Here is a 22,448-nt window from a genome sequence, read left to right as displayed (position 1 = left end):
AATATGGGTTTTTTTTTGTGACTAATTGTTTTATTTCATTTTCCAAGTGGGGGCTACACATGCAACACAAGGCAACCAGACAGTACACTCACAACAAGCATAAGTGATAAAGTCAATAAAGTAAACATGTACATATGACTGAATACAATTGATATGCAGCCACAAACCACTAAAAACAAGAAACAATCCCCACAACTATCCCATAGGTCCTCACCAATATACTTTGTCATCCCCCTCCCAAAATAATGTGCTAAATCTATTAATAAGTGCAAGTGTAATTACTTAAAGTTTGTTGAAATGACAAATGTTAATGTGTTATGTTCAGGCTTGGGGAGTAATGGAATACATGTAACGTCGTTAAGTAGTTAGGATACAAACAAAAAGGTAACTATTCCATTACAGTCACAGAAAAAAGATGTAATCTTATTAGAGGTACATTGAGTAAAAATGGGGATTATTTAGCAGGATTACAATTTTAAAAACACATTTCACAATAAAGAACTATATACTAGGCTACCATGCACTGTAAACGTCCCAAATGTGAGCAGAGCAGAAACGAGAGAGCAAATTATCTCTGATCCATAGAGGTCTGAGGATGATGCCGCATGACGCGTGCATACGCACACTTCACACACACATTGAATTTAAAAGTTAGCAGGGATGTTTGTTACACACTGTGGCAGTCCCAAATTATGCCCAAATTAGATAAAAGATAGCTTGAGTAGATGACAGCTTGTAGCATTACTGCTCTCCGCTGATATGACTGTGAGCGTGTTGACCTGACTGTGGGTCACTGGTCGCCGAACACGTTCAATACTGAATGAGTCAAAGAAAACTTGATTGTAATAAAGCAGAATTTATGGATGAACCCTGAGCCCCTCCATCAGAGCTGTCAGGACATATTCATTTTCAAGTAGCTCAAATTATTTTAAGTAGCCCAGTGTCTGACTGAAGATTTCACCCTTGATATCATTAAAAATCAATTCTATATCATTCAAGCAGAGAGAGAGAAAGAGAGAGAGAGAGAGAGAGAGAGAGAGAGAGAGAGAGAGAGAGAGAGAGAGAGAGAGAGAGAGAGAGAGAGAGAGAGAGAGAGAGAGCACAGTTATCACCAACTTTCTGAACACACTAATATCTCCACCCTAACTGCTTGTGGGAATTTGCACTGGTCTTTGTCAATGAGATGTTTTTTTATTTGTATAGAAAGTGGCCAATTTTGCACTTACGTGTCCTTGTTGCATATTTGGTATTGTAGTAATCCTAAAGTAACAGAAGGTAATCAAGTTACATAACTTTAATATTGAAGTACTTAGATTACATTACTGACTACAGTTTTTAACAGGTAACCATAGTAACTGTATGAGAATACAATTTTACACCCTGGTTATGTTGTTTTTTGTTTTCTACATGCAGTATTCTATCAGTTGTCTTTTTGCCGCGAATCTGTAATTTCATGTATACCTTTCTAAATAAAAGTTTTTCTGTTTGTTGTTTTTCCTGTACCAACAAATGTATTACACCAATTCCTAAACGCTTTCGCTTTTGGGATTATGGGTCAGTGCAGGCTTCCGTAGTCATCTTGGTGGAAGAATGGCCGGCTGGATGTGGCTGCGTTGTGTTTTAGGGCCTCATCTGCACAGAATTCACCATCCTCCGGACCAGTCTCGACTTGAAGGCAGGGCAGGGAGGAGGGTATGAACATTTTCAGTTTCTTACATGTGTTTGAGAACAGCCGACTTCTAAAACTGAACTCTTAGCCTCGATGTAGCTCCGGCTGCGGCCCGGAAGTGTCAGGTAATTTGTTATTGAAACCCTGCTGTCACTGAACTGGTAAGAGTTTGTTAATTAATTCAGTGACAAGCCCACATACATAATTAATTTTAACAAGTGAAATTAATGTCCTGTTTTCACAGCCAGGCTAACCGTAGCTTCATAAACTTGTTTTCCTCAATGACATTAAAGCTGGTCATGCTAACGTTAGCTGAGGAAGCTGATGTGAGGAAATATTGCCAAGTCGAGAAAAGTAAAGACAGAAAATGAGAATAGGACTAAAAATATAACTACATCAGACTTAACGGTTATACTGTGTCTTTGCATGACTACAGTAGTGATATTAACCACTGTTATCTATCTGGAGGACAGTCTTTAGCAGCAGTACTCATAGTTATATTAACATTTTCTTCATCTGTTAGCAGGGATGGAGCTACCAACCTAGAAGTCTGGAAAAACACACTGACAGCATCCTCGGTTGGGTCAGTATGGCTGCATGATTGATTATTTGGAAAGTAATGGAAAGGTCACTTAAAGGATAAGTTCTTAATTTTGTTGCAAGTCTGTCTTACATTACAACATCAGTCAGTTGTCCATATGAACATTGAAAGAGGGCTTCCTCACTTAAATCATTCCTCCTGTTTATACTAGCCATTTTTAAAAATCCCCTTTAAACATGCATTACATGTAAGTGATGGGGTCCACTGTGTCATTTTGTGCTGAAATGCATTTAAAAGTCTCTGACGCTTATATGTGGCTTCAGCACACTGTCTGAGTTAGTCATATCAAGTAGATATCTGCCACATTTACAGTCTTTTTGGTGTCAAATTCCCTCTTTGTGTTTCCCTGTTGAGCTGCAGTGGAAGAATAGTTACAAAAAAAGACTGTACCATTGAAAGGTGTCTTTGTGATTTGACTCATTTGTGCTGAAGCTTCATATTAGCTTCAGCTAAACTTTATGAATACATTTTTGTCTAGAAGGAGGCTTGCTGATTTTGGCCCCCATCATTTACATTCCAAGTGCATTATGAAGGTATCTTATAATGGCCAGTATGAACGGGAGGAATGATAATAAGAAATAATTATTTTACACTGAAATAAAATATTATTTCAGTGCTAAACAGACTTGAAAAACTGTTAACCAGTCCTTTAAGTAATGTGTGATCTCTCCCTCCAGGCTTCAGCACTGTGGTCCCTGTCCTACTACAGCTCTCCCCTGCTGCTCTGCTATCTTTACAGAAAAGGTAGGATGTTTGAGTTATGTTTAGTAAGATACTGAGGGAGACATATTACTTCTCCATTATTTAACACAGTTGTGACTCGAGCTGAAGTCCTTTGACCTTGTGGCTTAATTATCAAGTGACTTACCAAGCCCAACTTCAATGCAGCTTCTCCACTGTGAGGTTTTGCTGCTTCTCTCTATTTCATAATATCTTTGGGAAAAGGACTGTTTGTCACATTAACTTTGGCTTTGGGAAACTGTGATAGATGTTTTTCACTATTTACTGATTTTATTTAACCAAAAGGCTTTGTGGTTCATTGAGAAAAAAATAATTGTCTTACTAATCAACAAGGAAAATAATGTTAGTGGTTGCCTTAGTTATGACACATAATCATATTAGATGAGATTCAAAAGAGGGACATATTTGTACAAAGGGAGGCGATCTTCCATGCAGGGCTTGGTGATTGTTCAGTATTACAATTTATTGGATTTCTGCAAAGTAATATTGACGATGTAATGATGTGAAGTTATCTTTCCACGAAATTTAATAGTAGAAGATTCTGAGCATTAGTTTATTATATATCATTTTCCTGTGTCATATAATGATATAAATCCACTGTATGTGGAGAAACTTCCAGATTAATGTGTTCTCCCACAAGTGGACTTCATATGAAATTAAACTACTGAATCATTCAGTAAGACTGCATGTCTATGGAAATTCATTGCTTGAGGTTTTGTGCTACTGCTTAGTGTATTATTGAACATGTGATATTGATTTTTACACATGATTGTGGGGTAATTGTCAGACTTTAAATCTGAGAATTGGTGCCTGTTAGTGAGGCACAAATTTAGCAAATAGGGGTGGGGGGGTGGGGGGTGGGGCTGTTTGTGGTTTTATCAATGTTTTTTCTCACTGTCAGTTTGTGTATTTTTAGGCTACATCTGCAGCACTAAGTTGGTTCCTGTGAGTCAGTATTTGGGAACCGTGCTGGTGTGTCTCCTAGGAGTGGCCTGTCTTAGAGGTGAGGCAACTGATTCCAACTGACGGGCAGGCCAAAACTCATTCAGTTCATTCATCTTTAGATATCACAACATATGCCACATGCCAATAAGATTCCATTAACATTGAGACAAATGCACAAGGTCTCCTCCCAGTAAGCATACTAAACACACCCTTGAGGTTCTGCTGGAAAAAAAAAATTTTTTGTCTCATGTGAGCTTTGCCTTTCTCTGTTTTTTCTTTCCTTTTTCGTTTGTTTTTGTCCACAAGGGTATGGAAGATGGAAGAACTCTGATTATCTTCAGTTCGTCTCTATTCTCGAAGAGACAAAGAAGAATCACTCACCAGAAAATAAGGTGAGATCATGATCAGGACAACTTCAGGCAGACATTGTGCAACAGGATTTGCTATTTATATAGGTACTGCAGTGTCTGGGGAATAAGGAGACAAATGAATAATGACACATTTGTAAGTATCTAAACAAATGGATCAGAATTTAATCAAGGGAAAACATCTTTCTTTTGTTTTCTGCTTTCCATGTAGAAAAAACTGAGGTGCTACGACTTTGACTTCTCATTCTGGCCTCCAGATTTCAGCTGGACAGAAGTCAGCAACCCGTAAGTTCTTATTTTCATATTTTTATTGCCATTTGAAATGCATGTGTTCCCTGCACTTCATTTTAAATGCATGAGTTCAAACATTGTGAACTACTTTGGACGAATGCATCCAGTAAATGTCAAATGTGTTATGGCTTATCTGTGTGAGCTTTTAACTTAATGTGTGACAGGAAACAATCCAAGGCTGGTGTTTCTCTGCTGAAGCCAGAGCCCAGACTAAGAGGAACAGCTGACAGCGTCCTCCACTCTGTGCGCACTCTGCCATGCCACGTTGTCAGGTAAATACACTTTATGCATCACTGCAGGACGACACTTCAGATTGGTTTTTAGTATAACTATAGCAGTATGTTACAGTATAAACTTTATAGACTTTATAGTTTGCATTTTATTTCCACCTTATTCTGTTGTATTTTCCCAAGTGTAACATGTGGTCAACATATCTCCCTTTCTTCCTCTCCAGTTTTCTTATTGCTCACTCATTTGGGAGGAGGATGCTTTACCCCGGCTCTGTGGGTTTACTTCAGAAAGCCATGAGGCCCATGCTCCAGCAAGGCCAGGCTAGGCTAATAGAAGAGGTTAAAAAAACACACACACACACACACTCTGTAAACACATATCTTCATCTTTATAAAGAGTTATCATCCTGAGTCACTTTCCTCCCAAATTTTGTCACAGTTTGATGGCCAGAGGAACAAGATAGTGGCCTGTGATGGTAATGAAATCGACACCATGTTTGTGGATCGCAGGAGAGACGGTGGACAGACTGGCCAGACTCTGGTAAATAACTGCAATCATTTGTTGTGTTTTTGCCTTCGGTTTTATTTTTTCCAGGGTCCAACAAAAACCCTGTCACATCATTCACATTATCAGTGGCTCTAGAAATGTATGAATTCTGCTACAGGTCATCTGCTGTGAGGGGAACGCAGGCTTTTATGAGGTGGGATGCATGAACACACCACTGGAAGGTGAGAAATTCTCTATTTGTCAAAATCCTTTACAATTCCATTTAATGTTTAGTGGAGAAGCAATTCTTTAACACAATCTGAATAATCATAGTCATATCTTTTTTACAGTTAATTCTTATGTTGATGTGCATTGTAGGTGGATACTCTGTGCTAGGCTGGAACCACCCCGGCTTCGGAGGCAGTACGGTAAGTAGATTTTATACCATACCAGTAGTCAGTGTACAATTTATACCTGTTTTTAATATAGTCCCAATGGTAAGGTGCAGTGGAAAACTATGGCATGTTGAAATTCTAGTTTCAGTTGGGCAGTATTGCACAAGAGGCTAAGTACACTCCAATGCTTCATAGTATTAGTGGAGTGGAATAAAATATTTTAAATCCATCAACTCTTAAGTAATGCATGATTTTGTGGTTTTGTTTTTGGGTTTGAGTGTTACCACTCTCGTTAATAATGCATGAATACTGGAGTTTTTTTAACTTGGGTTTTTCTACAGGGTGTGCCATTTCCCCAGAATGAGGCCAATGCCATGGATGTAGTGATCCAGTATGCAATACACAAACTGGGCTTCCAGCTCAGCGACATTGTTGTATATGCCTGGTCCATAGGAGGATTCACAGGTACACAAAGACAAGAACAATTTATCATAAACACTTTTAATGCTACAATTGTGAATCTTTCCTTTCCTCCTCGCTCTTCCTGGCCTATAAAATGAACTTTCTCTCTTTCTCCCCATTTTTTTTCTCAGCAAGTTGGGCAGTGATGTCATACCCAGAGATCCAGTCATTGGTGCTTGATGCCTCCTTCGATGACCTTCTGCCTCTGGCCCTCAAGGTTATGCCCGACAGCTGGAGTGAGTCCTTGGACTTAAAGGTCATAATCTGATTTCTGTAGTTTATAGTGTTGTTTACAGCAGCTAAAGTATCTTTGTTCTCTCTCAGGACCGTTGGTGCAGCACACAGTCAGGCAGTACATGAACCTCAACAATGCAGATCAGCTTCTCAAGTGAGTGGGACATTTCTATTTAGTGACACTAATCATGAAAGTTAAAGTCTGCATCATTACACAATATACAAACGTCTCATTGTGAAACTAGATTTATTTTTTCTTTGGCTCAGAGTGATGTAAGTGGTGATAAATGCAACTCCCTCTCTCTTCAGATACCAGGGACCAGTCCTGCTGATCAGGAGAACCAGAGATGAGATCATTACTACAACGTGAGTTTGATAATGTCTCAATATATAATATTACTTTACAACAGATTTACATGTGCATAATGTAAGCAAGGAACCATTGGAAAAACCATGATTTCAGTTAAAATGTGAACAATAGTCAACATTTCGTGCGCCCGACTAAGGTAAAATTCTCAAATTATGTTTTGTTTTTTTCTCTTTTGATGGAAAACATTTTCCACCATCTGAAAGGGAAGATGCACCACTGTTATGTTTTGAAGTTATAATTAATATTTTGTCAAGTGGTTTAAGTATGAATATAATGAAAGAAAATGTATGTCTTATAATTGTTGGGCATTTGTTGTTTAGTTGTTAAGAAAGTGTCAGTCATTCATTAAGTGTACACATACATAACTGTTTTGTATACAGTGGCATGCCATTTTCTGCCTACATAGTTACATTATACCATCAAATAATTAAGACATTCACTCCATCGAACTACCCAGCACATTAAATCATCCACTATTTACAACGCAGTAATTGCCAGTAAGCTGACAGTTAAGTAGCTTTATTTGTATAGCACTTTACAGAACCAGTGTTATAAAGTGCTTTACATACAAATAAACAAACATTCTATATTCACTGTATGATATTAAGTTATCCTGTTTCACAGGGGTCCAGAGGACATCATGTCCAACAGAGGCAACGACCTCCTGCTCAAACTGCTACAGTTCAGGTTGGCATCATTCTCAAGACATCCAATGTCATTATTCTCACTTCTGCATCTACTTGTTGATTGTTTCATGCATGTGTGTTGATGTCTTTCCTGCCCAGGTATCCAAAAATAATGACAGATGAAGGGATCAGAGTCGTCAGACAATGGCTGGGAGCCTCCAGTCCTATGGAGGAAGGTGAGTGTGACACAGTATAATTTAACTGTGTGGGAGACTTCCTTTTAAACTAAGATTAACTAATTAATACGTTTATTTAAATTATAATTAAATTTGGTGGTGCAGTTGGTGTTATAAAAGCTGTCTGTAATACCAGTTTACTCTTGTGGTTCTGCAGCATCTGTGTACAGTGGCTACGAGGTGGATGATGACTGGTGTGTGTCTGTGCTGCAGTCATATCAGGCAGACAGAGATGTTTTGTTTCCATGGAGCGTTGGTAAGTTTTCATATTTACCAAGCAAATAAACTGCACACAACAGTCCCTCCATATATACAGCTATCACATCTGAGTGATTGTACATACTGACACTCTTTGTTCCTAGGTGAGGATATGACTCTTGAGGGAAGACGGCAGCTGGCTCTTTTCTTGGTAAGAAATGAATCCCATTGTTTCCCATGCACTGTCTCATCGTGTACAGGTGTCCCTCCTGTTAGTTTAAAAGGGCAGCCACCTGTTGTCCTTATCTCATCTCTCCAAGGTTTTTACATATTCTGTTTCCGCTATTTTCAAATAACAAAGTCCCAATTTCCTTTTTCTCCAATTAGCCTAATTTTCTTGTTAAAGATTGCCGTACTTCCCCTTTCTCTTAGTCTCCCAAAAAGAAAAAAAAGCCTCACAGCTATTCAGACATCATTACCACCGAGGAACACTTTTCTGGTTGCCATAGTAACCAGCTCACCTGTGCTCTCAGGTTGACTGGTGTAATATATTTCACCACGCTCAGCTTATTGAAGTCATTTAACATCAAACAAGAGGAGTGCCATCAATTACAGCTAATGCTATGCTTTCCCTCCCCTGGTAATGCCTTCTGAATTAGGCTTTATTCACCTCCCGTGTAAACCCTTAAGAGATGGGAGATTGGGAGGCACTGAGCCAGAAAGACTGAATCTAATATAATCAAGTTTTCCTCTTTTTGTTCGTTGCCCTCCATTCCTCCTCCATCCCCGCTGTCTGTTCTCTCTCTCTCTCTAAGGCACGGAAGTACATGCGAAACTTTGAAACAACACACTGCACTCCTCTCCCCGCCTCTGAGTTTCACTCACCCTGGAGACTGTAAGGAAAGAGGAGGAGAGGAATGAATGGATGAGAAGAAATGAGCAGCGGAGGATTTGGATGGCCTGTGGTCAGAACGTGTTCCTGGCATGGTGTGAATGTATTACTGTGGTTCTTTTTTTTTTTTTTTTTTCAAGACAGATGTGTTTTCATGTATAGCATTGCTGTGGTGGCATCTGTAACAATATGGTCTACTATTGACCCCAACAGCCAGAAACCTGTAAGATATGATACATCTACATTTTTTTAGGTTAGAGCACAGTCATACTTTTCAATGTTTTTTCTTATTAAAAAAAAAAGAAAGAGGATGCATTTTAATTAAATGCACAAGCCATCTCTCACTCCTTCCATTGTTCCCTTTTTGACTGTATTTGTAAAGATATTGCTACAGTTAAAATAACATTAGACATTGATTTCGACAGATCAGACAAATTTGAATCTTTAAAAATGCAGCCAAATGGTTTAAGCTTTTTAGTTTCTTTTCCCCCCTTTTCCGTGGGCACTCATTATGAACAAAGCTGTATCCTAAAGTTCTGCTCTTAAATGTTCTATTAAACATGCTGAATAAAATGTTTGACATAAGGGACTTCACCCATTTGTATACTTGATATTATACAAGTGTTTAACAAATTGCACAAGAGATGTCGATGAATAGACTGCCTCAGAACATTACACTTGTGAATACAATTGTCATAAGAGTTTTATTCAGTTCCTTCCACACTACAATCAACTCAGAAAAATTCATATGAAAATTAATACACTGACATGGGAAAAAAATGGAAATAAATCCTGATTTACATAATGCTAAAGGGGAAAGTTACATCATTTTCCTGAAGTTGTCCGTGGCTTCTTTTACTTTCTCGAGTTCAGTCTGGCTCTGTCGTAGCTGTGGAGAAAAGGAAGTAATTATTTATCAGGAATTCACAAGTCAACACCTGAGGAAAAAAAAACCCTCTGAGTTGATTTCTTTTTCCCACCTTCTCAGCATCCTGCTCTTGCACCTTCACTGGCACCTTCTCTTTGTAGTCGTTCTTTGCCATCTTCTCTCTCAGTTTCTCCATCTGTTTCTCCAAGTCACCTTTCTTTGTCATCAGCTTCCCCATCTCCTTCTCTACGTCAATGAGACCCTGTGGGAATAAAAAGGTAAATGGATGACAGTTGTGACTTCCAATCTTGCAGTATAGGGAAAAACAGCGGATTTAAGTGGAGCAGACACAGTTTAAATAGTATTCCCAGCATGTTTACCTGCCTTGATTACAAAGCAGATGAGGTGTATTCATGTTCCAAGATTATTCAACAGTGATTAAGTAAATATACTCAAGTATAAATTTAAAGGTATTGAGTGTTTTGCAGCTTCACACTTGAACCCCATTATATTTGACAGCTTTAGTTAATTTGCTGATTCACATTTTACATACAAAACATGTTCAGTTAATAGAAATTGAAGGGAGACTGAACAGCCCAACAGCATATAAAGTAGTTAGTAGTAGCTTCACCTCCACATGAGAAGGCTTTTTACACATTAATCCAACAATAATATTCCAGTCTGAAAGGAGCCTATATGCATTATGAAGTACATTTTGATGTTAATACTTAATAGGCTCATGTTTTTTCACCTATTCAAACAATAGTCAGGTGTTTGCAGTAATCATTCCTCCTGCTCATACTGGCCCTGAAGAGATTCCTTCTCAAAGCAATTAAAATGTAAGATGGGTGACAATCCAGTCATGATTCTGTGCAAAAATACATATTAAAATTTAACGAAGCTGATGTGAGGCTTATACAGTGAGAAATTAATCAAATCAGATGGGTATCTTTTACAGTTACAGTCTTTCCTGTTATTATCCCACCACTGTGGCTGATTACAGAAACACAAAGAGTGAATTTGGTCCTAAAACTATGTTTAGAGGATATCCACATAATATGTCTAACTCAAACTACTGAAGCCTCTATTAACTTCAGATAAACATGGAAAATATTTTTGCATGTAAGCAAAAACAGTTTCAATGTATACTTGAATGTTGTATTATGAAATACTTGAAAAAATGTGCCCTTCTGTTAAGATTTTTACTTTTATAGCTGCTATTCGAGTGATCATGTAACTTGTCAAAACTTGTGTGCACACATGTGAAGTTAGCAGAGGAGGGATGGTAGGAATTAAACTAAATTGAACAGATTAACAGCTCTCACCTTGAGCATGAGGTTGATAGTACATCTGTCAGAGGCGATGGCCACAGCGCAGCCCTCTGGAACAGGCTGATTGGCAATCAGAGGGATGATTGCCTGTGAGTACGACAAGGTCTGAATCTGCAGACTGTACTTCTGCACCAGGGACACAGTAGCAGAGTCTATGCACTGGAGGTAGCCTGTGAGAGAAATTGATGTACAAAAGGTCAGGCATCAAGAGAATAACTTATTGACAAGCTTCACTCAGGATTCAATACAGACTGTAGCTGTTATGTTATGGTAGTGTGGAAAGAAAAATATATGCTGGAAAATTCCAGTGTCCTTTGTCAACCTGGCTGTTCTCATATTTTTGTCAATTATATTCAGGGCAAGGAGGGTGAGCCTTCCAAAATCTATCGAACAAAGGTGACCGGCTTTTATGAACAGTCCTGATAATGTACAAAAAATTAAATAATAACACCCAGGTGGATGATTACTTGAAATTGTTTCAGCACATTCACTGAATTGTAACAAAGGTTTGCAGCACTGCAACTTATGGTCAATTCCGAAGTCTGTCACTTTTTTTTTTTTTTTTTTTTTTAAATATGCAAAATCAATAAACATTTAAATCTCCACAGGTCTTCATTCATATGCTACCAACATTGAAAGAGACATACAGATGGTAGATATGAAGAGTTTCATATGCTGTTCAGATCAGTGAAACGGTGAGTTCACAGTGATATTCATTGACGCTTGCAGCTTTATTTTTAAAGTTAACTTATTTGAAAATTAATTTATTTCAACATTTTGGAATTGTGAAGATCTCTAGATGTTTTAAATATCATTGGTCTAGAACATGTTAGATTGTGTGTGTCATCTTACAGTCAGCTCGGGTCTTGGTCAGGTTGTAGTCTGCCCTCAGTGACCGGATTGTCTTGACAACAGTCATGACAAACTCCATGTCACGGTCGACCTCCTCGCTGTGCCAGCAGAACTAAAACAAATCACATAAAACATATTGCTCACAAAGACAGAAAGGGAACATCACCAAAAAAATGAACTGCTGTGACTATTATTTCACCCTGTCAAACAATGAGAAACGCTGCCACTTTATAAAAACTCATGCATCAGTTGTCACCTGCTGAGTTTGAACAACAATATTTTCCCCCTTTCCTTATCTCACCTCTTCAGTGTCAGGGTAAGATGTGACACAGATGCTTGGGGAATCAGTCTGAGGTCGTCGTCGTGGTAACCTCTGGTAGAGTTCCTCAGTGACGAAGGGCATCATGGGAGACAGGAGGCGCAGACCGACCTCCAGACAAGTGTAAAGGGTCTGTCTGCACACCAGCGCTTGTCTCTGGCTGGCACTGTCTGCCTCTGCTTTGCTGAACACTGGTTTCACACTTTCCTGGAGAGTTGGAGAAGTGGATGAGAGAAAGCAGTGGAATGTGGTTTGGTCCACATAAAGTCAATATCAAGAGACCACAGTATCCCCTTGCACAAAATGTATTAAAGATGCTCAGTGGTCACAAACTGTCTTACCAGGTAGACATCGCAGAGCTCATAGAGCCAGAAGTTGTAGATGGCGGTGGTGATGGATGGGAAGTCATAGGCCTTGAAGCCAGTGTCACAGAGACCAACTGCAGCACTCAGCCTAGACAGAATCCACCTGTCTGATACGCTTTCCTCTCCAGACAACTGAAAGTATCGAATGATGTGTAAAGAAAAAAGATTTATTCAGTAAACAACTCCTGTGCTGAGTACCTTCTCCCACATGTCAGTGTGGGCAAGGTTATGAATACAATGCAGGATTATTTTTGAAAGACAACATATGGGCAAAGTAAATCCCCCAAAACAAAACAAAAAACTGCTTTAGAAAACATTTATTTGGTCAAAGTAGGGTACGTGTGTCTCTGAATGAATATAAATATGGAAAAATCTTTGACTATGCTCCTTATTTTTGTCTCTTATTTTTTCTCTCGGTCTCACCTGGGCTTTCTCAGATGGTACAAAGTTGTCTCCCAGTGTCTTCATGGCAAACTTCACAGCGTTCCACAGCTTGTTGCAGAAGTGACGGTAACCCAGAATACGGTTGACATCCAGGTTGATATCCCTGCCTGAGAAAGACTCATTAACTCACAGGAATGAAAATGTCTGCATAAATTAAATCAATACTTAAATATCTAACACTTAACATTGCTTTTTTAGATTTTTAAACAACTGGCCTTGTACTGACAAAACTGTCAATGCCTTTATCCACCATTCAGACATATTTTAGGAAGTCTGGGTTGAGATGCAGTTTTATCAAGGCCGATGGCCAATGGAGGCCTTACAGGGGGGAAAGGAAGACAAATGAGTTCACCTTGGCCCGTGTAGGCGCACAGGGCAAACCGCAGAGCATCTGTGCCGCATTCTGGGATGCCATTTGGATAGTCTGACTTCTGGCCCTGCTTTGCCTTCTCAACCTCCAGTGGATCCAAGTTACTGTCTATCAACTGGGCATGAAGACCCTAGAGGGAAAAGGACAAGGTATAAGGGGGGCTGTCACCACTGAAAACAAAAACGATGTGTTCATGTCTTCGCATCTTGAAAATAAGGGCTCTCCCTCCGCCTTAATTGGGTGGACAGGCAAGCACGTTTGAGGAGGCTTTTAGATTAAAGTGCAGTTTACTACAAGTCCTTCAGTGCCCTCTAGAGGACAGGTCTGACTGAGCAGTTTCCTTCCAGCTGGTAAAGAGATTGATGGCGTCAATAAAAGCTTGTTGGAGGCAGAAAAAAAGTGTTTAATAAAGCTTACATAAGAATATGAGCCTCAGGGGAGCAATGAGCGTGTGATGACCATGTAAAAGACTGTTTGTGTGTACGTTTGAGTGTCAGAACATGCATCAAAGTGTGATTAGGATTTACCTCAATGGAGATTCCAGTAATGACATCAAGAGGGTCAATGACATTGCCTAAAGATTTGCTCATCTTTCTTCCGTGAGCGTCCCTCACCACTGCATGCAGATAAACCTGTAAAAAAGCAAAATCATCATTACTTAATCATGTCCGGCTAATAACACCAATATGATTTCCTGTTTTCTGGGTAGTTGTTATTGTTCTCACCTCTTTGAAGGGCAGCTTGCCGGTCAGTTTGAGGCCCATCATCACCATACGAGCGACCCAGAAGAACAGGATGTCATGACCTGTCTCCAGCAAGGTGCCAGGGTAGAACACATTCAGGTCCTGGGTCTAAAAACAAACAAACATTAATGATGGAAATACATAAACACAGAACGAAAAGTACAGCCATACAACTTATTTCATATATTCATGATAGCAGATTTTGGTGGCAGTATTTAAACGTTCTTCTTTATCACATAATCTGCTGTTTTTGAAAAGAGTTTCTACTGCAACTGATATCCATAATATCTTTAGCATAAAAAGGCGCCATTTATGTCAGTATATGGTTGGTTGACCTCAGTCTTTTACCTCATTAGGCCACCCGAAGATGGAGAATGGGAAAATGCCAGACGAGAACCAAGTGTCCAGAACATCCTCATCTGAAATACGGGAACAAAAGTTATCAAATCTGTATGAATATGGAGTAGAATTAATTAAATTAAGTGAATCTGTGCAGTGGCATAACATGAACAGATTAGATAACCTTTAAAATGATTGTGGTAATGAGACAGCTAAATTAAAAACTATTAAATCTTACCCTGTCTGAGGGTGATTTTGTCAGCTGACACATTGAAGCGTTTTGCTGCCTTCTCTCTGGCCTCTTCCTCCGATCTCCCACTCACCCAGTAATGACCATCCATGTCCTGGAGGGATACAAAACAAAAACAGAGGAAATAAATAAAGGAAATAGATAAAGAAATGCACAATAACTATGCGAATAGCTTTTATATGTCATCTGAAAACCTCTAGACCTCGACAGTAGTGATTGGCGTCTTCTTACCTCGCCTGCTTTAACAGAAGGATCGTTGACAGTGACGAAGTATGCAGGGATGCGGTGACCCCACCACAGCTGACGAGAGATACACCAGTCCCTGAGAGGAAGACGGACTGATCAAATCTGGAACAAGACTCAATACACACTTGATTGATCTTAATAATTTATTGTCTAGAGCTCTAAAGTGAATAATCAGCTAGATTATTTAATCAACAGAAAATTAATCATCAACTATTTTTTTTATCTTTTGATCATCAGTTACTAACTTATGCAGTTTTTCAAGCAAATATTCCAAATGTTCTCTGGTTCCAGCTTCGCAATTATGAGGATTTGCAGCTTTTCTTTGGACTATCGATCAGACAAAACAAGCATTTTGAAGACATTGCCTTCGGGTTCACCTTGGGAGAAATTTTAATGGATATTTTTTAGTATTTTCTGACATTTTAGAAACTAAAAGATTACAGCTGCAACAAACGATTATATTCTTTATTAATTAATCTTCCAATATTTTTTCTCAAATAATTGATTTGTCTAAAATGTGAGAAAATTGTTAAAATGTTATATATAAATGTAATTTCCCCAGAGTCAAAAGTTAACATTTTTAAATTTCTTTTGTCTAAAACCCAAATCACATAATCCAAGTTTAATATCATGTATAACAAAGAAAAGCTTTCAATCATCAGATTTGAGAAGGTAGCTGCAGCAACATTTTTTGGCATATCTGCTTCAAAACTCAAACATATCTGCTGATCATGTAATCGATTAATAATCAGTAGCTGCATTGTACTAATAATTGTTATTACTATAAAATGGATCACATCTATTTCAAAATATTCAACATTATACATAAAACAAAAGAAACATGTTTAAAATCAAGAAGAGTTAATCACCTTATGTTGTCCATCCAGTTGAACCAGGTCTTGAGGTGGTGATCAGGGATGATTTTGAGCTGTCCCTCTCTGACGGCGTCAGCGGCCTGCTTGCCCATGTCTGTGCAGTTCACATACCACTGTGGCTTCAGCAGCGGCTCCACGATGTCCTTGGAACGACTGATACACAAGAAGATACTCAGTAAGGCTTAAAAAGACTTTCCATGTGCTCCACACATGCAGACATGAATCCAACCTCACCTGCAGACTGGTACAACCATAGGGTTGTCTTTGATCTCTTTAAACTGCCCTCGGTCTTTGAGAGCCTGAAGCACTGCCTTCCTAGCCTCAAAACGCTTCATACCCTGGAGGGCCAGAAAGAATAGTTAAAATTGAAAGATTAAAAAATAAAACTTCTTCACCAAGCAAACTAGGAAAAATTCTGACTTTTAGTGTCACAGTGGAAACACACATTGCAGGGGGAAAGACGATAATGAGACACTATACCAGGAAGGGAGGAGGAACGTTAATGAGCAGGCCGTTCTCATCCAATATGTTGATGAAGGCCAGATTGTGTCTCTCTCCAACCTCGTAGTCATTATGGTCATGAGCAGGGGTGATTTTGACAGCGCCTGAACAGAAAATGGTGCAGAGGGACAGATGAAAAGGAGAGAAAAGGGAAAAAAGAGAACAGCCCTAATGAGGAAAAGTGGCTGTCTTAACGAGTTGTTATGTTTACTTATTCTCAGCACACTGTTTCTCTGTTCCAGTGGTTGTGCTTACCTGTTCCGAAATTCATGTCCACAAAGTCATCAAAGACAATCGGCATCTTGCGATCACTGAAGGGATGCAGTACCATTTTCCCCTTCAGATGCTGATATCTGGAGTCGGCAGGGTGCACAGCTACAGCCGTGTCTCCCAGCATAGTCTCAATACGAGTTGTGGCCACAATCACTTCCTCGTCTAAATAACAGAAAGAGAAGGTGTAAATGTGAAGAAAAGTATTACTAAAGTGGCACAGAGTGTCTCAGTTTAAAATAATCTGCTCTCCATCAGCTCACATACCTGATCCGTCTACCTTGTAGGCGAAAGAAACCAACACTCCAAACTCGACTTTCTCTTTGTAACCAGGCACAGGCAGCAGAGTTCTGCCAGTGAGCTCCTTCTTATCCACCTGAAAACCAACCAGAAAAGTTCATCAATAGAGCACATCATGAATGGCAAAACAGTTGAAGCAACAGTCATATAACAAGGTTAACAAAGCAGGGCTGGAAAGATTTGATATCATTTGATGTGACTACCAAAATATTCACAGCAAATCACCTTTGTTTTTTGAGTATAATCACATTGTTCCTACATTATAAAAATAAATCTTTGCCCTGAGCCACTGTGATGCCCCCAAAATCTAACAAATTCATCTGGACTTGCCAAATGCATTTTTTCATTTTTAGATAAACACAAACAGCCACAGAAGAACTAAAAATTTGAACAAAATCAAAAAATATCAGATTAAACAAAAGTTAATACAATACAAGATAAGACAAGTTTCAATTCTAAAGTTTTCAAAATGTATTGGTGTTTGATATTCATCAGCAAGCTACATATAGATATACTATGCTTTGAGGCTTATTAACCCACAGTTTTAGTATTTTTGGCTAATTCAAACCATGACAGTAAGATTCTATAATTATAAAAAGTATAAAGTATAAAGAGTATAAGAGTATAAAAAGTAAGACTGAGGTGCACTTTTTGACATTTAAACAAAACACTTGTAACTTGCCTCAATGTCAGAGATGGCAGAGTTTAGTGTGCAGGACCAGTTGACCAGCCTCTTGCTCCTGTAGATCACTCCCTCTTCATGCATTCGAATAAACGCCTCTTGAACTGCATAGGAAAGTTTCTGGACAGAGAGAACAGTATAGACTATAAATGAAGAGTATTTCTTCACATTCTGTAAAATTGAACTGAGTTGAGGTATTTTAGATGCTTACGGGGTCCATGGTGAAGCAGGCTCTGTCCCAGTCCAGAGAGGAGCCCAGCTTCTTCAGCTGGTGGTAGATGCGATCTCCCTTTCTAAAAAGGCAAAAAGAGGCTTTATTTAAGCATTTCTCCTTCTTCAAATCTTTTACATCTCTTTTTTCTACCACTTCTTCCACTCACTCATTTTTCCATTTCCAGACTTCTTGGATGAAGTTTTCCCTGCCCAGGTCGTGGCGGCTCATGCCCTTCTCTCTCATCAGCTTCTTTTCCACCACCACTTGTGTGGCGATACCAGCGTGATCACAGCCTGGGTTCCACAGGGTGGTCTCACCGCGCATCCTGTGCCTGGACAGAGTGAAAAGAAAATAATAACATGGTTACAATATCACAACAAGTGAGAACTTATGAGTCTCATCAAGCGTACGACAATGAATTTTCAGTATTTTAATCTCAATAGCAGAAGTAGTCATTTCTGTAGTTACCATCTGGTCAGACTGTCCTGAATGGCATTGGTGAGGGCGTGACCCAGGTGAAGTGATCCGGTCACATTAGGTGGAGGGATACACATCATGAAGACGCCACGAGGATTTTGCTCACTAATACTCTTTCTCTGCAGAGTGTAGAGAAGGAAAGACACATTATTATTACTGGCTGCACTAACTGAAATGAAAAGTATGTGGTATTATAGTCCGAGTCAAAGGATTTTCATACCCCAAACTCAGGCTTGAAGTATCCCTGCTTCTCCCACCATGGATACCAGGCAGCCTCAACATACTGAGGGCTGTAGGAGTCAGGAAGTGGACTGATGGTATCTGATACCAGAGGGAAGAAAGAACACGTTCAGATAAGAAGCTAAAAATGAAACTAAAATACCCTGCTATGAATGGAGAGAGCTGCTGTAACTGGAGCATTTAAAAGTGAAGTAAAACTAACAATGATCCAAACTAAGTATGTTCCAGACAGCAGCTGTTTGTGTAAAAGAAATATGGCCAGAACAAGTTAGTTGAAATATGCATGTTGGCTTAAACTTGAAGAAGTAACTGAACTGAATACTGAACTGAAGCTTTAACAATTATCCTATTTAAAAGCATGATTTATCCACCTAGAAAATCCTGTTGTATACATTTAATCAGGTGTTTCATTTAGAAAACAGTCTGGTTGGTAAGTTAACATTATACAGACCAATAGAAGGTACTGTGTAACGATGCTTGCCTCTCTTTAGCCTTTGGTAGTCCATAACATCTCCAAATTCTTGCTAAATCTGTTTGTGCAATCAGCTGTTTCTGTCAACTTAACTGTGCATTAATGTTAAGTGAATACCCTCCACTATATACAGTCCCAACCACCCATACTAATTAATCACCTTTTTTCTCTCCAGCAGGAGTAGGGGCGTTGTACGCGATCACTCCCAGCTCCTTCTTCTCAGGTTTTGCCTTTTTCTAAAACAGAAAGAGGTAGAATGGAATAAAACTTTACAATCAAGTGATCCAGCCTATAGTAAAAATGTATGTTGTTAATATATGATCATATTTATGTTTTTCGAAGTGACAACAATGTTTTACAAAGTGTTATTTATAAGAAGTTGCAGAGTATCAATACCTCTGCCGGTGGCTGAGTCTTTTTCTTCGCCTCCATTTCCTTCTTCTGTTGGAACTTTTCCAGCTTTTCTCTCTTCTTAGCCTCCTTCTTCAGCTGGGCTTCTGTCTTTGGTGGGCCTGTGGGAGGAAACAAAAAAGATCTGAATACAAATTACACAAAAAAATAAATATATTCATGAATTATTAATGGGACTTCCTGACCATTAGCTGTGGCTCCAGCAGAGTCAGCAGCAGGACTGGCATTAGCAGCTTTGGCATTTTCAGCAGCATTTGTCTTCGGTGTTACCGGCACCATCTTCTCACACAGAGTGATCTTCCCCAGCACCTTCAGGAACTGTGGCTGATTAATGCAGGTTGTGAACCACCTTGTAACATTGGTCAAGACCTTCTTGTCCGATGGCTCCAACACCTAAAAAATATAACGAATGACAAATCAGGCTGAGAGGCTGTACCTATGTCACAGATAAAAATCAACTGACTGGACAAACCAGTAAGACAACACAGTGTTGCATGACATACGTACATATTTGAAAGGTAGAAGGACAGCTGCAGCTACAGCCATATCAGCCAGGGTGATGCTCTCTCCCACTAGGAAGGTTCTTGGTTCAAGTGCATGATCGAGAGCCTTTAGTACACGCAACAACTCTGTACGGGAACTCTGCTGGAGCTGAGAAAGCACAAGTCATTGGATTCATTTCCCTGAGGAATGTAATTTTTTTGTAATTGGATTGTATCTTGTTTAAGAATCATATCTTGGACTGAAAATGTGCAGTGACATAGCAGAACACATAAATGAATAAGTGAAAAACGAAACCTCACAAGTGTGACTCACAAAGACGTTCAACTAAGCATGTGGATACTCTTCTCACCTTCTTATCCACTCCTATCATCCCCATTAGTGGGAAGACCACAGCGCAGGACACCGGGGTGATTTCATTGTCTGCAAAGCTGATCCACTGCCACACCTGGCTCTGCTGCTTTGCATCCACACCAGTCTTCTTTCCCTGAGAGGCCAGGTACCAGGCCACAGCACTGGCCCCACTCAGGACGGAGTCACCGTCCCCAGCAGCCAGCACGAGGGTCGGTCTGGAGCGGGCATTCAGAGACACAGGAGGGTCCTCTGTGATGGTTCGCGGGCGCGAGGACGGACAAAACTCTGCAGCGACGAGGGCCAGAAGGCTCCTGAAGTCATCAGGGTGAGGAGACACATAGAGAGTGGCCATCCCTGGAGGAAACACAGAGATCATTTACATTATGAACTTGGGTTTACTTGTGCACATTTTAGATCTTTTTGAATGACCTGACAACATGTTTGCTGTTTAATTTAGCTAAAGTTATTCTGTACCTGACTGATAATAGTGGTGTGTGGGTGGTCTGTCATAGGCTATTTTTAGGGGAAAATGTCAGACTTGGGACCAATGAATTGGGGGCGGCTTGTCCAATCAAAGACAAAAGCCATGTCCCCAAAAAAGCTGATTTTAGGGTCAATGATTGAGATTAGGGTTATGTTAAGATGAGGTTAAGTCTCCAGTAAATGAATACAAGTCTGAGTGTGAGCCATGAGTGTGAGCAATACATGTGTGAGTTTCTCATATTAGTCGTGACAAACTCGGTGATATCTTTAGGTTGCTTCTTTGTAAACAATCCAGTTATTGTATTGGCAGCATTGTACACATCGTTGGTTCATAGTGTCAGAATGTAAGCTGGTTGTGTAACTAACTTATCTGGCTCCTTTTCTGTAAAGCGGATCTCTGCCACCTGTCAAATGCTGACGAAAAGTCATGCCAAACAGGCTACCTTGGTTAGCTTTAGCTAAACACCGGCAAACTAAACCCGGAGTTTCAATGACTGCATGCTGCTCAATGTTTTACTCAGGAAGGCTGTAGTTGTACAAGAGTGGCTCCAAGGATAGTGTTAAAGAAAGACATTACTTATAATTGAACATGTTCATAAAAATAATCCCTACCTTTGATTGAAACAGAAAGAGACGTCAGCTTAAGTTAGCATAAACAGCAGACCCACATGAGTCCTCTCCGCCTCTCTGCCGTCTGATGCAACGACAGCCAACCATGCGTTCCGGGTTCAATATTTTTTCCTAGGATGGCAAAGTCAGTAATCGCCGTACTCTGCCTCTGATTGGCTCACCCTGACATTCTAACTCTAAGTCTAACAAATCCGAGTCCTCATCTTTAAACCTAGCCAACCCAACCAACGAGTACTAGCCAATCAGAGGCACAGTAGCGCAGGTCATACCTTTGCCATCCTAGGTCAAAAATTGGTTTCCGGTTTTGATCAGCCGCTTCCGCCACAAAAAAAATAGTCTGTCAAATATCTTGATATAAAAAAAAAAATAGAACCATAAAAACGCAATGGTAGAATAAGAGAAGGCAGAATGGCTCATTTCAGAGTGTTATACGGTTATGGTGTTATAATACTATATTTTTATTTCAGTGTCATGCCAAACATTTGGCCCATCCCACATGAGAAGACACCACTATTTTACAAAACATGCATCATCTGGTAATACTTATAAAGCAAGGAAACAAACAAAAATACAAAACAAAAACCCAAATGAACTGTTTATTGAAAACAAATGTAACATATCTACAGATTATTTCAATAAAGGGCTTTTTTCTGTTCTCCTAGGCTTTTTTCTAGATAACTGGCTGATGTGTATGTTTCATATGTGAAAAGCCAACTCAGTCTTTGTGCATCATTTATATTTTCAAAATCAATATCTATTTTTAACTTACTAAACAAGTCATTGCACAGTTACCACTAAAAAGGATAGTAGAATGAAAAATAACACTAAATTTTGAATAATTTATACAGCACATTAGACTCAACAGTTGATGTTAAAATACCAGATATCAGCTGGGGCACATAGAGATCTTTGCTTTTCAGACAAATTAAATACAACATAATTCTCAGTGCCATATTCAGTTTTTATCATTGTGAATATTTACAGTTTTGGTGTAGTCCACATCATCCAGCCCACTGCTCTTTGTTCTGGGTATAGTCTCATCTGTAGTAATGTGTCATGTCTCATAAGATGATCAAATGTTTTGCAATCTGCAAAGTAATTAACTATTGCTGTCTGATAAAATGTAGTGGAATAAAGAAAGTATATTTCACTTGGAAATGTAGAGG

At 39.3% G+C, this 22,448-nt stretch overlaps 2 protein-coding genes across 3 annotated transcripts; one reads left to right on the top strand and one right to left on the bottom strand.

The window, feature by feature from the left end:
- The first annotated feature begins 1,563 nt into the window (after positions 1 to 1,563).
- Positions 1,564 to 9,051, top strand: abhd16a (abhydrolase domain containing 16A, phospholipase). 2 transcript variants are annotated; one of them, XM_062421801.1, is made up of 20 exons: positions 1,564 to 1,692; positions 2,196 to 2,252; positions 2,948 to 3,014; positions 3,928 to 4,014; positions 4,263 to 4,348; positions 4,536 to 4,609; positions 4,780 to 4,887; positions 5,070 to 5,184; positions 5,285 to 5,386; positions 5,511 to 5,574; positions 5,711 to 5,760; positions 6,069 to 6,192; positions 6,321 to 6,425; positions 6,514 to 6,577; positions 6,733 to 6,789; positions 7,418 to 7,480; positions 7,579 to 7,655; positions 7,813 to 7,911; positions 8,018 to 8,064; positions 8,669 to 9,051. In XM_062421801.1, exons 1-20 carry the CDS (start codon positions 1,591 to 1,593, stop codon positions 8,750 to 8,752), a joined length of 1,632 nt encoding a protein of 543 aa, XP_062277785.1. In that variant the 5' UTR covers positions 1,564 to 1,590; the 3' UTR covers positions 8,753 to 9,051. The 2 variants fall into 2 exon arrangements, with proteins under 2 accessions (XP_062277785.1, XP_062277784.1); XM_062421800.1 differs by having other exon boundaries at positions 1,585 to 1,692; positions 2,193 to 2,252.
- A 392-nt stretch (positions 9,052 to 9,443) lies between these two features.
- Positions 9,444 to 21,337, bottom strand: vars1 (valyl-tRNA synthetase 1). The gene is made up of 29 exons (XM_062421747.1): positions 21,265 to 21,337; positions 20,168 to 20,523; positions 19,822 to 19,965; positions 19,500 to 19,707; positions 19,300 to 19,415; positions 19,064 to 19,139; positions 18,412 to 18,512; positions 18,183 to 18,310; positions 17,881 to 18,045; positions 17,712 to 17,793; positions 17,501 to 17,620; positions 16,786 to 16,894; positions 16,504 to 16,683; positions 16,228 to 16,352; positions 15,982 to 16,085; positions 15,742 to 15,900; positions 14,858 to 14,948; positions 14,615 to 14,720; positions 14,386 to 14,456; positions 14,020 to 14,145; positions 13,822 to 13,926; positions 13,277 to 13,424; positions 12,904 to 13,031; positions 12,457 to 12,612; positions 12,098 to 12,322; positions 11,797 to 11,908; positions 10,939 to 11,114; positions 9,726 to 9,875; positions 9,444 to 9,634 (listed from the first exon to the last, which is right to left on the bottom strand). The coding sequence occupies exons 2-29, from the start codon at positions 20,519 to 20,521 to the stop codon at positions 9,566 to 9,568; spliced, it is 3,834 nt and encodes a 1,277-aa protein (XP_062277731.1). The 5' UTR covers positions 20,522 to 20,523; positions 21,265 to 21,337; the 3' UTR covers positions 9,444 to 9,565.
- Between the last annotated feature and the right edge of the window lie 1,111 nt (positions 21,338 to 22,448).

The sequence above is a fragment of the Scomber scombrus genome, chromosome 7 (genome assembly GCF_963691925.1).
Source record: "Scomber scombrus chromosome 7, fScoSco1.1, whole genome shotgun sequence".
In the NCBI taxonomy this organism is placed as follows: domain Eukaryota; kingdom Metazoa; phylum Chordata; class Actinopteri; order Scombriformes; family Scombridae; genus Scomber; species Scomber scombrus.
Note: the sequence above shows the minus strand (reverse complement) of the source record. Positions and strands in the feature narration are given on the sequence as shown.